The sequence below is a fragment of the Periplaneta americana genome, chromosome 12 (assembly GCF_040183065.1).
Source record: "Periplaneta americana isolate PAMFEO1 chromosome 12, P.americana_PAMFEO1_priV1, whole genome shotgun sequence".
In the NCBI taxonomy this organism is placed as follows: domain Eukaryota; kingdom Metazoa; phylum Arthropoda; class Insecta; order Blattodea; family Blattidae; genus Periplaneta; species Periplaneta americana.
The window spans coordinates 1036314-1054802 of NC_091128.1; the positions used below are offsets into that span (position 1 = coordinate 1036314).

Consider the following 18489-nt stretch of genomic DNA (forward strand, 5'->3'; position numbering starts at 1 on the left):
CGAATAAAACATAGTAAGAAACCAGGAATTTTATAATATAGTGATCAATATAAAATTTAACGTGGTAAGAAAGTGGTACTAGAAAAGTAGCTCAGGATGTGGAATAAAGATGAATACAGTCTGAGAAAGGGGGAAAATTGCAAAATATTTTTCCATCTAAATATGCATTAATATGTACAAATACAAGTTTCAAGCACAGAATACGTTTTGCTTATAATACTACTGCAGGAAATAATGCTGTTTAGATTGTCACCATTTTTCGTACCAACACAACAATATACTGGTACCATCGAATAATTAATTAAAGTTCTCTAAAGATAAATTACCGTATTTTATTATCGTTTATAAAAATCAAGATGTACATAATTACATGATTAGATAATAAATAGCATACAAGTTCTTTGAATTTTAAGTGTACAAATTAATTCTTAAAATTACGTTAAAATAATGTACAAATTATTTCGCACACAAAACAAAAAAATTTCAAGAGGAAATGAACGGTATAAAATGTATCACAATCTTAAAATGAAATATAGATACGGAACAAGGCTTGCACAATGGGCAAAATACAGAACTTACACTTATTACATTGAACAATATATCTTTACATTGTTGAAACAGTTTTCTCATCATATCCATTCAACATGGCATAAAGTTAAAACTGCACAGATTTATTATTTAAATTATTTACATATAAAAACAAATATTGATGGCAGCTTCACACACAACTGGTTGCAATCGGCATTTTTGTTCCTCTGGTTACAGCTGCCAGTCATTACAGTGCTTTCATTCCAAAATGGATTGTTCATCTAACGTTTCTGCAATTTTTTTTTTTTTTACACCTTTGTGGACGATCCATTGCATTCATTAGTTTCATCAAATAAATAAATAAGCAAAAGAGGTCGAGCTATATTTCACAAGTTATTTTAAGAACTAAGAAGAGATGAAAACACGTTTTCTTTATGTACAAATTATCCCATGTGAAGGGTACACGGGAAAAATGATCAAGGTCCATCAAAAATCGAAACTGAGTTAATAACGCTATCTTATAGTGGAAAGGAAGTACTATCATGTGGTCTAGCTAGTAATAAGAAATAATCGTTCTTGACATTCCACTAGGTCAATTTCTATTAAATACACACATAACAAAGTATTAAGTGCTTAAACTTTAAAATTCGTTTTTCTCGAAACTTTCTAAAATGGACCTTGATTGTTATTCCCGTGTACCTTCATGTGCTTAGGAATTTTCAGATTTTCATCATTACTGTCTCAAAATTTTAACTAATAACTGTAATTCAGTTATCACATACTAATGTAAGTGTTTTCTAAAAAATGTGCTTATGCTTATAACTCTGTACCAACTATGAAATTAATTTTGAATCAACCTTTAGAGATATTACAAAGTAAATGTGAAATATTGCAACCTTAAAAAAAAATATATGTCTTTAGTGTCAATTTGTGTGCCGAAAATGAAATACTTCTTAAAAACAGAATTCAATTATGCATACATTTCTGAAATTAACTTCATATTACACGGACTTTTCGTAATAAACGTTATCGCACATGCTTTTTCATCATCAACCAACTCTCTAAGTTCTTTGGAGACTTTCTTTCCAGACCTTCTGTGTTCCATTTCCATCTTTATGACTTTCAGTTTTATTCCAAAACTTAAATCTAGAGTCAATGATATCAATAGTTTAATAACTTTAAAGTTGCCATTTTGGATTTTCTTGTCTACTTGAAAGCAATCAGGTTACTAACAGTTGGTGCACGTGAAGACATACATGGTAACTTATCACTGACAAGAGGAGGTCTATGGTGTTCCGGACATCAATTCTGTTTAAATTTTATAATTGTATATGTATCTAATCCTCTTGATTTAGCAATAAAACCGTTATCCTTTGTGCTTCCCAGTATTTTGATACAAACTCATGGTGTGTTTGAAGAGCTGGGCAAGCCTCTATCTGGCTCATGTCCATCTATACATCTTGAAAACATAGGAGACAATTCAGGTGATCATTATACCAATTCTATAGAGATGTTTACTTGAGCAATCATGCCCAGTGATCAATCTAAACTTTGCTACTGCTGATTTTCGTGGTGTTTCACGTATCAGTTTGGATCTTCAGTTTGAATTTTCATTTTCATTGGTAAATTTAAAATTGTAGTTGCAAGATATTTTCTTTTTCATAATTCTCTTCACAGATTCATAAGAGAGATTTTGGATTTTATGCTGACAATTTTTTCACCCTTTTTGCTAACAATCAGCCTTCTCATTTCTGTTTATGCCACAATGTGCCGGAATACATTGAAAAACTAGCTTTTTACCATACTTTGGATTTGTTTTATCATACTCTGAATTTCCTTCATTTTCTCCATTTTTTGGCACAAAACTGATGCTATTGTTTTAGAATTTCTTAATATAGTAATATTTTTGCAATGTTTTAACCACATAAACAAATTTTGTATGTATGTATGTATGTATTGCTTCAATTTCACTATCAAAATTAGTAGTATTTTCATCCACTTATAAAAGGAAAGAGATGACTTGTCCAACCACCATTGTGTGTGTGTATGTGTGTGTGCGTGCGTGCGTGCGTGTATATGTGTCCATATATGGAAAAACAATATCCACCAGGAAAACCCTGTCGAATGGGTGTTAATTTCCCGGATTTTAGCTTTTGAATTACCAAGGAGTTCTGTAGCCCAGTAGATAAAGTGCTAGTTTGGTAATCGTAATTTTAGTGAATTAAGTATAATGCTCCCTTTTTTTTACTTCTCGTTCTTATCTTTCATCGTATTCTTTCATAGTTCATATGTTTTTACCAGTTCTTTTTATTCTTATATTTATTTTATCATTGTAATATTTTGGAAAGATTACATCCGGTAAAGAGTCATGAATAAACAACAATCTTTGAAATATAAGAACAGAAAAGTTCAAGTTCTGCAAAAAACATTTCTTTGTATCTATATGAAGTGCAATAACTCGTGTTATTATAGAAAGGCATTTTAACAAGAGATACTAATCTCAGGATTATTGATCACTAGGCTACGGAACTGGCAACAGGGTCTTCGGTGTGTACCCATGAGTTAACAGAAACTGCTGAATGTGACAGCGGCAGTATTTCATTATTTTATATGGGATGAATGATCTGGTCGCAACTGGCATAACTACCATCAGTCAAACTGAACATATTAATATCAGTCATGAACCCAAACCACCATGTAAGTTACCATGATGAACCTAACATATAAGATTGATTTAAAAGAGAGCTGCAGAAATGTTATGTTGGTATCCAACATACCCAAATACCCTGTCAGTAATGAATAAGCTTCTTTATATACATATATCAATATACAGGGTGATTGACGAAGATCGTGCAATACGAACTGATTTTCAACAAAAAAGTGCACAAAAATGTACCTATGTAATAATTTCAAGGAAAAATTGTTCCTGAGGTGGGTATCGATCCCGGGACCCTTCGCTTAGCGCGCGAACGCTCTACCGACTGAGCTACCCCAGGAACTATACGCGACACCGTCACAATTTTTCCTTTTTTTTTTTTGTGACGGTGTCGTGTATAGTTCCTGGAGTAGCTCAGTCAGTAGAGCGTTCGCACACTAAGCAAAAGGTCCTGGGATCGATACGCAGCTCCGGAACAATTTTTCCTTGAAATTATTCAAACCTGCTTCACAGGGAGCTACTACCTGAAAGCCAGATTTGTATAGTACCTATGTAATAATTTCAAAATTGACTCTACGTCCTGAAAGTTAAACATGAACGTGGAAGTTACAAGGATATAAGCATTTAAATAGCACTGAATGTTTTATAAATGTATCAAAGTATATACACATTATTGAAGGTGGTTTCGAAAGTCCCCACCATGCATCACTGCAGTACATATACTGTTGTCACGCCAGGAGAAGGCGGCTGAAGTACTTAGACGGGGCGGAGGGGAAACAGTCGCGCATGCGCCCCGCGCTGTTCATTGCAATATTCCTGCTCCACAAACATCTACTGCACGTGTCTATGAGTCTTTGCGACTTTGTGAAAATAATATTGGGGTTTTTACTGCAGTGTTTTATTAGTTTCAACAAGACAATTGTTTTCTGTATACCACAAATCTTGTATTGCTTTAGTTATCCTTTGCTTTTCGTGTTAATAGTGTTGATAATAATATAGTTAATTTATGTTATTGTATACTGTTATTTAGGTTTATAGCAGTTTTTTGTTTATTGTAAATATGTCGACAAAGAGGAAACAAGGATTGACAATCTATAGCGAAGAAAGGAATATTATTAGAAGTACAAAATAATTCTGTGATGAAGAAAAAGAACAACAGTGCCATTGCATTCCTCTTACGAAACCTACAGCAAAGGTAGGAAAGTACTCTAATCTATCACAAGAACAATACAGCGTATAAGGAATGAAATGAAAGACTGCACAGAAGAAAGTGCGTTGTCGACACCTGAGGGAAAAAAAAAATGTAAACGTCCAGACTACCGAAACGCAAATGTAGATGACTTCGACGGGAGATTGACAAAAAAGATATAATTGAGAATTTTTATTTGAAAAAGAAAGAGGGCCATCAGCGTAGCTCAGGAGGTAGCGCGTTTGCCTGCTGATCTGCAGTTGTGCTCGGGAGTGAGTTCGATTCCCGTTTGCGCTAACTACCTGGTTTTGTTTTTTCCGAGGTTTTCCCAAGCGGTAGGCGAATGTCAGGTAATCTATGGCGAATCCTTGGTTTCATTTCGCCAAATACCATCTCGCCATCATCAATTCAATCGACATTGAAGAAGCTAATAGTTATTACAGTGTCGTTAAATAACAAGTAAAAAAATAGTACCAAGCTGCAACAAACGTCTACCCTTTTACAAGAAAAAATTGATTTGAAATGAAAGACAACATTAAGACGAATACTGAAGAAAAAGGATTTCAGGTGGAAGAAGTGTGCAGCAAAAAAAAAAAAAAAATTGAGGAAAACACTGTAAATTAGAATACGTGAAGATATCTACAGCAAATAAGAAAGCTTAGGAAAGCGGAAAAACCGATTTTGTATCTGGACGAAATGTGGATAGATATGCCTACCAATTTAACGTTTCCCAAGTGCTGGCAGGATAAAAATGTTACGGGAGTTTTGACTACCATAAATGTGTCCAGAACACTCATTGTTGTCCATCAGGATTCGAATTAATATACACGGCTGGAACATAGACGATTATCATGGACAGATCATACTCCAGAAATTTTGAAAACTGTGATAATGATAGTCATAGCGACAGCACCGAAGATGCGGAATCTTTTATGTCTGACTCCGTTCCCTTGTAGCCAAGTAAGTGGACGAAGTTTTCAGGTCAGAGTGTAGTGTAAAGTTCCCCGTCCCGCCTATCTACTCCCAGCGCCAACTCGTAGTGCGAAGACAGTACTAGTAATGAATGAAACAAAACTGTTAACGATGGGTCTAATTCGCAGTTCGTTGTGAATTTTTATGAATACTCTGTCCATTGTTCCAAACAGTGTGAGTTATTTAGATTTTAAATGCTCAAGTTAAGTTCACAGGTATCTGTGAGTTTGCTAATACTACGCCTATTAAAATGATCATAGACAAGGTGTTCTATATTATAGTTGGGATCCATATACAGTGGCTAATCAACTAAAAATTTTAATTCACCTCCACTAAAACATAAACTGCACATTGACCTGAAATAATTTATAAAAATTAAATTAAGAAAACTTTTAAACCCGTTACAGAAGCAAGAACCGTCATTATTTCCAAAACTATTCAAAATTGTACGTATGTATGTATATATGAACATTTTTCTTCACAATCAGTTTCTAGAATATTACACGATCTTCTATAAGTATGCATATGTTTGTTAACTTGTATTAGTGCTATCGATCTTGGTGTAAGATAAATATTTGGTCCACACATATTAAAACTGGAAAAAAATGAGTTAATTCTGTAACAGAAAATAATGGTATTCTAAGTTAGATCTAGTAAGGTGATAAGACAAAATTGTTTGAATTTAACTTAGTGTTTAAGAGAAAAACTCGTTGCTAGTGGTAACATTATTAGAGGACTTTCAACTCTGTGGTACAGAGTTCTGATTCCAGCACTTTTATGACTACATAGGGGACTTCAAGAAAAACGACTGCTTTGACAGAGTGAAATGGAAATTAGGGACGGAAAAGCAGCAACAGTTGGAGAAATCCGAACCATATAGTTTCTTGCTAATATTAGTCTTTGTTTGAATGCTATTCCTGCTTAAATATCTTTTTCTGGGAAAATTCAACTTGTTAAAACTAAACCTCACCATGCCTTCTGAAAACTATATAAGAACGTAGAACCTATGAAGTTTGCAGCTGCGGAATATAGGGAAGATTACGAAGTATGTTCCACATAATGCACTGCATTTGTAGAAATGACCAACAACGGGAAATGAAAGAGAATTCTTGTAAGTTTAACTGTCATAAGTGATTCTGTAATTTGTACTCTTATTATATACTGAATTTTGGTGGTATTTACTTTACAAATAAATATGCCAAAGAAGTCAATGTGAAATTTAAATTCCTCAAGCTTTCATGAAACAAAGTGCTGACATTAAGTCAGTTTTTGAAAATATTTCCTTAAAATGTCTCAGACATTGAATTTGTCTTTCCAATGTCAAAAAGAAAGGACAAGTAATTGTTTTACAGAAAATATATTCATTAAATTTATTATTCAATTTTCTTCAAAATATAACGTTATTTACTCCTCCAGGAAAGTTAAAAAAAAATTGACTTAATGCGTTTGGGCTCAAACCGATTCAATTGTTGGAGTAGCCTATACATCAAATTCTCTGTCAAGAAACGTTAGAATCAGCTTCAAGTGTTTACAGCATAACACAATGCCCATTAATATTTAAATATCGTATTATTAAAGAATTAATGGCATGTTTTTGAGTTCTGAAAACAAAATGTAATTATCAAATATTATTGAAAAGGCAAAATTAGTACAAGAGGGGATACTGAACACTGGAGCTACCTATTCTAACATGAAACGAAAATGGTGGTATATTTAAGATGCAAAACTAAGAGAGTCCTCCAAACATATATCAACTTTTCTAAACACGGACTAATATTGTCTCTTTATATAACGATTGTAAGTGTCAGAATAAAGGGAATCAACCATACAAAATTCTTCTGCAATAAAAAACTAAAATGTTCACCGAATATGAGAGCAAAGAAATATTATTTTTATCATGTTGTACCGTATTCCACTAATATTCATATATTGAAATTATGACTTTCACTCAGCGGCGTGCGGTGATGACGTTTTCAGAGAAGCAATTCCGTGGAAACCCTGTATGTAGGCAACAGGCATTGAAGCCCAGTCAAGCAATGGCATACATACAGGCACTGCACGCCACTGCTTTCACTTTTTGTCGACATTCTTCTGCAATAGAAAACTGAAATGTTCACCGAATATGAAGTCATGCAAATAATATTTCTATCTTAGACTGTATTCCACTAATATTAATACAATGAAATGATGATAAGAAGTGATTTGAACATTAATGGACTGGGTGGTCACAGAGAAATAGTGGCCAAGATTCAATGAACAGCAATTATTTCCGGACTTGTGCTTCCAGTTGTCTTTTCTGAGTGCCACTGCCATTGTCATTACTGATTTTCTTGTCAGGAAGTGTCAGGAATGGCTTCCGTCTGACTGCTTTTGTCTTCAGCTTCTTTCTTCAGTAGGGATGAACGTAATGAACCAAATTTGCAAGAAATCTCTAACAATTCCCGTAAGCCCTGAAAGCAAATAAAAGTAAACGTATTATAAACTGCTGATTTCTGATTATGAGGTTAGGTCTTTATTTTTTACTCCGGGTTTCCTTGGTCCTTCCTGTTCCATACATTATAATAACTGCTGAAAATGAGACAGAAAAATTTAGGGAGTGCTGTACACAGGTCTCCCTCTACTTTATTATCGTTAACAATAAAGGTAACCTGTCAGGGAATGTGAGTGACCTAACATTCAGCACACAGCCAGAAAAGAGGACAGACTGTCATCAAAAAGGAAGACAAGGACAGAAAAGGAGGACAACACAAAAATTCGTAATAAATTTGTTATTATTCGTAATTTCATCAAATGTTATATATTTTCAAATACAGCAGAATGCCTCATGTTCTCCAGCAACTGTGAGACAAAACCATACAACAGATTTTGCCACTTAATTTTAAAATTTTATAGGTTATTTAAAGGCATATTGGTACACTGCAGAGGTGACGCCACCTTACAACTGGTGTTTTCAAATCTACCTAGATCGCTATCTCGGACTGAGGTCATGAATTACTGTTCCGTCATTTGTCGAGTAGGCAAGAAAACACACATTACTCACATGATAGCTGCTTCTACAATACATAAAATTTTGTGATAATATTACATTCAGCATAAGATGCACTAGAATATAGAATGCAGTCTCTTTTTTTGTAGGCTACACAATTTTTAGGGGAAAAACTTTAACTAAATATTATAATAAATTTATAGTATTTGAAATATAAAGTAATATGCAGGTCTACTTTCATGAAATACCTAATCTACAGTAACTAGGAAAGAATATCTTTTAATCTTCGTCGTCAAAACCTAGAAATTCATCTCCAGAGCTAAATGAAGAGTCACTTGAAAGCTCTTCTACATCAGAATCTGAGTCCTCATACAAGAAATTTGTCCTCTGTACCATCCAGTGCATTATTAATGCCACACTTAAATGTTGTCTGTTTTCACAGCATCCCATGAAGCTTTGGTCCAGTTACAAACTCAGTATCGGCATATAAGACACACCCTATTTTTCAGATACATCTTCAAAGAAAAAGAATGATTCTTATATGCCAGCAAATACAGCATATGCATATTCATAAAGCATATAACTGTAAGAGATGTCTGTGAGCCAATACTCTACGACTGTCAGCCTCACATCTCAATGCAAAGTTGCAAAATAAACTGGAAAGTAAGCAAGTTAGATGATATGAGGATGGGTGATACTGAAGGAGACATTGGCATTAAAATTAGTGGCTAGACCCCTCCTGGACAAGATGGAAAGAAGAGGAAAATTGTGGATAGAAGTAATGAACGAGAATATGTGGAATGATCGAGAAAACTGGAGGCTGATATTTCACACTCGACTTGAGAGCAAATCATGATGTGTTATAATTTTACGCAGTCACTTTATAGCTACGTAGGTAAATCACACTGACTCAGCATCATACTCACTTTATTCTCTGTTGTAAGTTTAGACACCAGTTCTTGTTCGGTCAGAGCTCTCTTTTCATCTGTTTCTGCAGCTCGTTCCATAACAGCAGCCATTTCACAGATTTTGTCCGACTGTTCACATATTAACTGAAATGATGAATGCCAACATTTTTAACATATTTTTCACGTGGAAAATTAATATTCTGAGTGACATATCCTGTGAATTGCAGTAGCAATAATTTTATTTACCCTATCAAACACTGTCAACACTTAAGGGAAGACTCCACTGAAAATCATGAAAATTTTTCCAAATTTTTTTTAGCTATTCCACTTATTCAGAATTTGTATTTTCATACCCCAAATGGATTCAGCTCAATTCTGATTACAAATACTCGTATGTTTACACTTTTTAAATTATGGCTGGAAGTGGGCGTGGAATTTAAAGAGCTGTCAAAATTGTTTTTCATTGAAGATTTCTTTTTTAAAATTTCTGATTACAAACCTAGTAACTTTTTGTTGGCTCCCTGAAGTTACTAGACGAATGTAGCGGAGGAAAATATTAATTTACATAAATATTCATTTTATTTTCAAATCTATTTTTCTGTGTTCATTTTTGTTGATTCAACACCAACTTTCTTATGCCAAATATTAATCAATCTGGATGAAATTTTTACTGCAAGTATTTATGAGGTAGCTGCATGTGTCTATGCATTTATTTTGTGAGAAATGCTGCTAGTTTATTTTATTAATATTTTTCTTAATGCTGCTAGTTTATTTTATTAATATTGTTCTTAATGCTGCTGGTTTATTTTATTAATATTGTTCTTAATGCTGCTAGTTTATTTTATTAATATTGTTCTTAATGCTGCTAGTTTATTTTATTAATATTGTTCTTAATGCTGCTAGTTTATTTTATTAATATTGTTCTTAATGCTGCTAGTTTATTTTATTAATATTGTTCTTAATGCTGCTAGTTTATTTTATTAATATTGTTCTTAATGCTGCTAGTTTATTTTATTAATATTGTTCTTAATGCTGCTAGTTTATTTTATTAATATTGTTCTTAATGCTGCTAGTTTATTTTATTAATATTGTTCTTAATGCTGCTGGTTTATTTTATTAATATTTTTCTTAATGCTGCTAGTTTATTTTATTAATATTGTTCTTAATGCTGCTAGTTTATTTTATTAATATTGTTCTTAATGCTGCTGGTTTATTTTATTAATATTGTTCTTAATGCTGCTAGTTTATTTTATTAATATTGTTCTTAATGCTGCTAGTTTATTTTATTAATATTGTTCTTAATGCTGCTAGTTTATTTTATTAATATTGTTCTTAATGCTGCTGGTTTATTTTATTAATATTGTTCTTAATGCTGCTAGTTTATTTTATTAATATTGTTCTTAATGCTGCTAGTTTATTTTATTAATATTGTTCTTAATGCTGCTAGTTTATTTTATTAATATTGTTCTTAATGCTGCTGGTTTATTTTATTAATATTGTTCTTAATGCTGCTGGTTTATTTTATTAATATTTTTCTTAATGCTGCTAGTTTATTTTATTAATATTGTTCTTAATGCTGCTGGTTTATTTTATTAATATTGTTCTTAATGCTGCTAGTTTATTTTATTAATATTGTTCTTAATGCTGCTAGTTTATTTTATTAATATTGTTCTTAATGCTGCTGGTTTATTTTATTAATATTTTTCTTAATGCTGCTAGTTTATTTTATTAATATTGTTCTTAATGCTGCTGGTTTATTTTATTAATATTGTTCTTAATGCTGCTAGTTTATTTTATTAATATTGTTCTTAATGCTGCTAGTTTATTTTATTAATATTGTTCTTAATGCTGCTGGTTTATTTTATTAATATTGTTCTTAATGCTGCTAGTTTATTTTATTAATATTGTTCTTAATGCTGCTAGTTTATTTTATTAATATTTTTCTTAATGCTGCTGGTTTATTTTATTAATATTGTTCTTAATGCTGCTAGTTTATTTTATTAATATTGTTCTTAATGCTGCTAGTTTATTTTATTAATATTGTTCTTAATGCTGCTGGTTTATTTTATTAATATTGTTCTTAATGCTGCTGGTTTATTTTATTAATATTTTTCTTAATGCTGCTAGTTTATTTTATTAATATTTTTCTTAATGCTGCTAGTTTATTTTATTAATATTTTTCTTAATGCTGCTAGTTTATTTTATTAATATTGTTCTTAATGCTGCTGGTTTATTTTATTAATATTTTTCTTAATGCTGCTAGTTTATTTTATTAATATTTTTCTTAATGCTGCTAGTTTATTTTATTAATATTGTTCTTAATGCTGCTGGTTTATTTTATTAATATTTTTCTTAATGCTGCTAGTTTATTTTATTAATATTGTTCTTAATGCTGCTGGTTTATTTTATTAATATTGTTCTTAATGCTGCTGGTTTATTTTATTAATATTTTTCTTAATGCTGCTAGTTTATTTTATTAATATTGTTCTTAATGCTGCTGGTTTATTTTATTAATATTTTTCTTAATGCTGCTAGTTTATTTTATTAATACTGTTCTTAATGCTGCTGGTTTATTTTATTAATATTGTTCTTAATGCTGCTGGTTTATTTTATTAATATTGTTCTTAATGCTGCTAGTTTATTTTATTAATATTTTTCTTAATGCTGCTAGTTTATTTTATTAATATTGTTCTTAATGCTGCTGGTTTATTTTATTAATATTTTTCTTAATGCTGCTAGTTTATTTTATTAATATTGTTCTTAATGCTGCTGGTTTATTTTATTAATATTGTTCTTAATGCTGCTGGTTTATTTTATTAATATTGTTCTTAATGCTGCTGGTTTATTTTATTAATATTTTTCTTAATGCTGCTAGTTTATTTTATTAATATTGTTCTTAATGCTGCTGGTTTATTTTATTAATATTTTTCTTAATGCTGCTAGTTTATTTTATTAATATTGTTCTTAATGCTGCTGGTTTATTTTATTAATATTGTTCTTAATGCTGCTGGTTTATTTTATTAATATTGTTCTTAATGCTGCTAGTTTATTTTATTAATATTTTTCTTAATGCTGCTAGTTTATTTTATTAATATTTTTCTTAATGCTGCTAGTTTATTTTATTAATATTGTTCTTAATGCTGCTGGTTTATTTTATTAATATTGTTCTTAATGCTGCTGGTTTATTTTATTAATATTTTTCTTAATGCTGCTAGTTTATTTTATTAATATTGTTCTTAATGCTGCTGGTTTATTTTATTAATATTTTTCTTAATGCTGCTAGTTTATTTTATTAATATTGTTCTTAATGCTGCTAGTTTATTTTATTAATATTGTTCTTAATGCTGCTAGTTTATTTTATTAATATTGTTCTTAATGCTGCTAGTTTATTTTATTAATATTGTTCTTAATGCTGCTGGTTTATTTTATTAATATTTTTCTTAATGCTGCTAGTTTATTTTATTAATATTGTTCTTAATGCTGCTGGTTTATTTTATTAATATTGTTCTTAATGCTGCTGGTTTATTTTATTAATATTGTTCTTAATGCTGCTGGTTTATTTTATTAATATTTTTCTTAATGCTGCTAGTTTATTTTATTAATATTGTTCTTAATGCTGCTAGTTTATTTTATTAATATTTTTCTTAATGCTGCTGGTTTATTTTATTAATATTGTTCTTAATGCTGCTGGTTTATTTTATTAATATTGTTCTTAATGCTGCTAGTTTATTTTATTAATATTGTTCTTAATGCTGCTGGTTTATTTTATTAATATTTTTCTTAATGCTGCTAGTTTATTTTATTAATATTGTTCTTAATGCTGCTGGTTTATTTTATTAATATTTTTCTTAATGCTGCTAGTTTATTTTATTAATATTGTTCTTAATGCTGCTGGTTTATTTTATTAATATTGTTCTTAATGCTGCTAGTTTAAGTTTATTTTATTAATATTGTTCTTAATGCTGCTAGTTTATTTTATTAATATTTTTCTTAATGCTGCTGGTTTATTTTATTAATATTTTTCTTAATGCTGCTAGTTTATTTTATTAATATTGTTCTTAATGCTGCTGGTTTGTTTTATTTATATTTTTCTTAATGCTGCTAGTTTATTTTATTAATATTGTTCTTAATGCTGCTGGTTTATTTTATTAATATTTTTCTTAATGCTGCTAGCAGCATTTCTCACAAATTAAATGCATAGACACATGCAGCTACCTCATAAATACTTGCAGTAAAAATTTCATCCAGATTGATTAATATTTGGCATAAGAAAGTTGGTGTTGAATCAACAAAAATGAACACAGAAAAATAGATTTGAAAATAAAATGAATATTTATGTAAATTAATATTTTCCTCCGCTACATTCATCTAGTAACTTCAGGGATCCAACAAAAAGTTACTAGATTTGTAATCAGAAATTTTAAAAAAGAATTCTTCGATGAAAAACAATTTTGACAGCTCTTTAAATTCCACGCCCCCTTCCAGCCTTAATTTTAAAAATGTAAACATACGAGTATTTGTAATCAGAATTGAGCTGAATCCATTTGGGATATGAAAATACAAATTCTGAATAAGTGAAATAGCTAAAAAAAAATTCGGAAAAATTTTCATGATTTTCAGTGGAGTCTTCCCTTAACCACAAAAATGAAGTTCATAAAACTTTATGTTACATTTGCAGTTAATGAAAGTATATTAAGTCATGCCAATTAAATGGTCTGCTGATGCACTTGAGCTCATGCCACATTATCAATGTCTACGATTTTGCCAAGTCTGTTGCATCTACGACAAGACAGAAGAGATAGTTGAGAAAGAGAAGAAGGGACATGCGTGATCATAATGGGCGACTAGGAGAACAAGATGGAAAACATGAATTGGGAAGATGAAATGACAGAGGAGAATCTTCGATTAATTTTTGTGAGGATTGCTGGAAATACATTATTTCAACAACGTGAAATAAGAAGATGCACATGAACATGCTCAAGGGACGAAAGGAGACATCAGATAGACTACATACTGGTACGGAAAGATTTCGAAATTGCTTAAAAAATGCAAAGTATATATTCACAGGCAGGGGAAAAGAAATGTCCACCATATGTAACTTTTGGTGCAGGAAAATCTCGTCTTTTACAGAAATACTTATCTTACTTTTAGACAGGTATTTTCCCTGGAACAAAGTATAATACAAAGGGAGTAAATAAATCGAAACCATACTAATTATTAAAAAAATTCGATATCTTGACTCTGGTGGACACTTCTTGTGCCCCTGATGGTGGAAAAGAGAAAGGCATCAAAATGTTCTTTTCATCCATGATGGTAGACAAAAGAAACATCGAAATGCGCACCAAGGATAAAGTGTCATGTATTCAAACATTACTAAGTTGTTATTAAAAACCTAAGTTTTTTCATTTTCATTGTTGGTTTGCACCGACATTAATAAAAGTAAGACTGTTTATTTTTGGAGTGTAGACTTATATATATTTATGGAGCTACATCCAGTCTCTCATAAGCTGATTATGTTTCGACGCTTTACCTGGGAATATTTGTTGTTTGTATGGACACTTGTCAGATCTTGTCTACTGCCTGAAACTAATTTCGTAACTTGTTGACGATATTTAGACATAATCAGTTCCAGCGCGTTCTGATGCTCCTCCAAAGCTGCTCTTAGCTCCCTGTTCTCTTGCTGCAGTTCCCGCAGGTGGCGATTTTCTTGTTGTATGCCTGCAACTAGTACTGTGTGTGGACGTTGTCGAGCTGTTTCATTAAGCTCAGTTACCTCTTCCTGGTACTGTTGAATTGATTAGAACACATATTTATGTTCACGGTATCACATTCTTAAAATTGAAACTTCGATATCCTCCCATACCACACACGGGACTCATATCTGATTTTCGTTGAGTTATTTCATGATATAAAAGTGAGAGATGAAATACTTACTTACTTACTGGCTTTTAAGGAACCCGGAGGTTCATTGTTGCCCTCACATAAGCCCGCCATTGGTCCCTATCCTGAGCAAGATTAATCCAGTCTCTACCATCATATCCCAACTTCCTCAAATCCATTTTAATATTATCCTCCCATCTACATCTCGGTCTCCCAAAAGGTCTTTTTCCCTCTGGCCTCCCAACTAACGCTCTATATGCATTTCTGCATTCGCCCATACGTGCTACATGCCCTGCTTTACAAATACTATACATGAGACACATATGATGCATTAATTATTCCGTAAATTAGGCCTATACACGGGATTGATATCTGATTTGCGTTGCGTTATTTTATGATCATACAAAAGTGAGAAATTGAATACCGGTAACTACAAATATAACATGCGGCACATATTGAGTTGTTATTCTGTAAGGTGGGCCTATACATTTTTTATTACTTACATATTTCTTTTGTCTGCCGAGTTAGCTCTGTGGTAGTGTGTTGCCTCCAGACTAGTCAGCCCGGGTTCGATTTCTGGTGGAATCAGAGATTTTTGTGTAAAATTTCTACCTCGGGACTAGGAGAGGTGGCGGTGCACAACTTCTAATCACTAGATTGTGCACCAATATGCCTGGGTTAAATCCCAAATCTCTCCGCAGTGCATATGTCGCTGTTGATAGTGATTCGTCTGTCGGATGCTACGTGCCAGCACGGGATTTCCCCTTCTCCCTTCTTCATCTTCATTATCATTCTCACCCATTCCCTACACTACACTTACACGCACCCTAGTACATGACACATCTCTCTCCACAGATACACATTATGCACAGCATGGCCCGCTGAAGTGGAGTGCAACTAGAAAATTGGTCACAGTCCTGCCATCTATCCGCAATATGCGGAACCGGAATCACGCAAGTGAAGTGGGCATGCACACTCACATATTTGTTGCCTGTATTTCTTAATGCTAATTTTCACTTGTTCTTATTTACGTAAATAATGATGCACAATAGGGGCCTAAGAGGTAGTATGTGGTCCTGAGGAGTTTTAACCTGCCAGAGGTTAAAACCTATTTAAAATCTGAGGAAAAGCTATTTATTCTTACAAAGTCCAATATATGCACGTCCTCGTCGTGGTCCCTGGTTAGCACTATGTATATATGGGCGAAAAATTGAGTTCCTGACGCTACAATTGGGACCCTTCGGCTATGGGAGAAAACCCAGACAGAAAATCATTGTCTGCACAGGATAGTTGTGGGGTTGGGCGTGGTGGTTAGCGGCCCCATCCTGGAAAAACCTATAGCTGAGAAACTTCAAAGAAAATTAGCCAGACAGCCCAAATTATGGCGACCTGGAAAAGCGAAAAAGGTACAGTACATGATTTACGGATTTAAGAACTGGTGGACAGTGGCCAAAGATAGGGATTCATGGTGAAGGATTCTGAAAGAAGTCAAGGCTCGACCCGGGCTGTAGTGCTACTGATGATGAATGATGCACATTAGGGCCAACACAATCCACGCTATATTCACATTGGTTTGGGGCGATTTATTAAAAAATGTATTCAAGACCAATTTAGTTAAACATGTTATTTGCTTGTTTGTTTGATTCCTTGTTTATTATCCCTGCATCAAAAACGGATGCTCCCGACCAAATGATCATATTTTAATTATTTAATCACTTCATAGTTTCTTATGGTACTTTATGACTGAGATAGCTACCTCATGTCACTTGTTTTTATTTATAACAGTAAGCCATGACTGAGAGAATATAAGGGACTCGAGGTGACAGGGGTAGAGGTCGAGGTCAGAGATGGTTCACAAGCCACATGTCGTGCTAAAGATGTTGCTTTGTTAATTATCCAGTATGGAGTGTTGTCTCCTATACGAAACTGTTAATTTACCTGTTATGTATGTAACTTTCGCAGTCTCTAGAGGGTTGTGTTACAATTTTGCGCCTATTTTCTATTATTTAAGGACTTTTTTTTTTCCATGTGTGATGTGGGAGAATATCGAAGTTTCATTCTTGAAGCACTATAGCCCTACTAATCAGGAAGTTTGATGAAGCTATTTCTTTAGTTTAAAGAAACAATGAAAGACATTAGTATTCACTTAATTAACCTCATTAAGTGTTAAACTGTACTCACTGCTGTCGTAACTGTCACAACGAATTTCGGTAATTCGGTAGGAAAATGATAGTTTCGACGGTAATTGGGTAAGAGAGACACCTACTTTTTACATATGCCGTTTTTCCGCTATCTTAAACTCACTGGAAGTACTGCTTATTATTTTTGTGTATTTAATTGGTTTTAATGCTGTTTAATTTTTATTGGGCCCTAGTGGGGTTTGAAAACGACAAAGTACAAGTGGAGGGGGGGGGCTAGTTACATACCGAATTGGGTACGAGTTTAGTCCTACTACACATTAATGTACTTGCCTCGTCTTTACAATTCCAATCAATTAAATATGAATATGAGAATTTTGTAGGGCAAAATAAATTTATGTAGCATAGATTTTATGAAGTGGCGCCGTGTATTGATGTGTATTTATAAACAACAATTAATACAGTACCGGTAGTAAGTGAAATATTTTAAAGTGAATCTGCCTAGTCGCTATAGCTCAGTGATAAGACGTCTGACTGCAAATCGAATCCCGGGGCCTACACATAATTTAAAACTAAATATATTGTACTTAAATTAAATGTAAGGTTAAAAGTTAGTAAAGAGTAATACAAGCAAGATAAATAATAGCCTACATAATAAAATGAAGACAGAGGTAGAAAGCAAAAAACAATTACTTCTTGACCAACATTTTCTACCGAATTACCCGAATTTCATTTCATTATAAATAGCTTAAGATTTGGTACCAGTTTATCACATCTTAATCGATACGTTGATCTTAGTAAGTACCTGTTTCATGGCATCTATTTGCTTGTAAACAGATTGTGTCTGTGATAACAGTGCATCAGCTGCAGAGTCGTGTTCTTTCAGTCGACTGGCTAACCGTTTGGCATCGAGAATAATTTGCTGAATTGTTAAAGACATCTGTAAAATGGGAAACATCTATTAGGCCTACTAACATAAGCTTCAGTATCGCAACCGGATTAGCTTTGCGGACAGAATAATAAACAAATTGCAGAGAGTATACTCCAATTAACTCTTTCTAAATACAAACCTTGTATTTTAAAACACAATGATCGTTTAATTTAGACAAATCATTAAACTTGTGTAAATTTCATCCTCCAACGAGCCTTTCAAACAGCTGTTTATCTTAGATCGCTGGAGACAGTGGAGAGTGCAGAAAGCAGGAAGTCACAGCTGCCTAGATACAACACAA

General features: G+C 32.5%; 1 protein-coding gene across 2 annotated transcripts; it reads right to left on the minus strand.

The window, feature by feature from the left end:
* Positions 1 to 318: 318 nt before the first annotated feature.
* On the minus strand, positions 319 to 18476 carry LOC138710110 (FGFR1 oncogene partner 2 homolog). 2 transcript variants are annotated; one of them, XR_011335061.1, is made up of 6 exons: positions 18328 to 18476; positions 18063 to 18197; positions 14770 to 15024; positions 9258 to 9383; positions 3733 to 7795; positions 319 to 3424 (listed from the first exon to the last, which is right to left on the minus strand). XR_011335061.1 is itself a non-coding variant. In XM_069840743.1 (5 exons), the coding sequence occupies exons 2-5, from the start codon at positions 18195 to 18197 to the stop codon at positions 7679 to 7681; spliced, it is 633 nt and encodes a 210-aa protein (XP_069696844.1). In that variant the 5' UTR covers positions 18328 to 18476; the 3' UTR covers positions 319 to 7678. The 2 variants fall into 2 exon arrangements, 1 of the variants encoding a protein (XP_069696844.1); XM_069840743.1 differs by having other exon boundaries at positions 319 to 7795.
* Between the last annotated feature and the right edge of the window lie 13 nt (positions 18477 to 18489).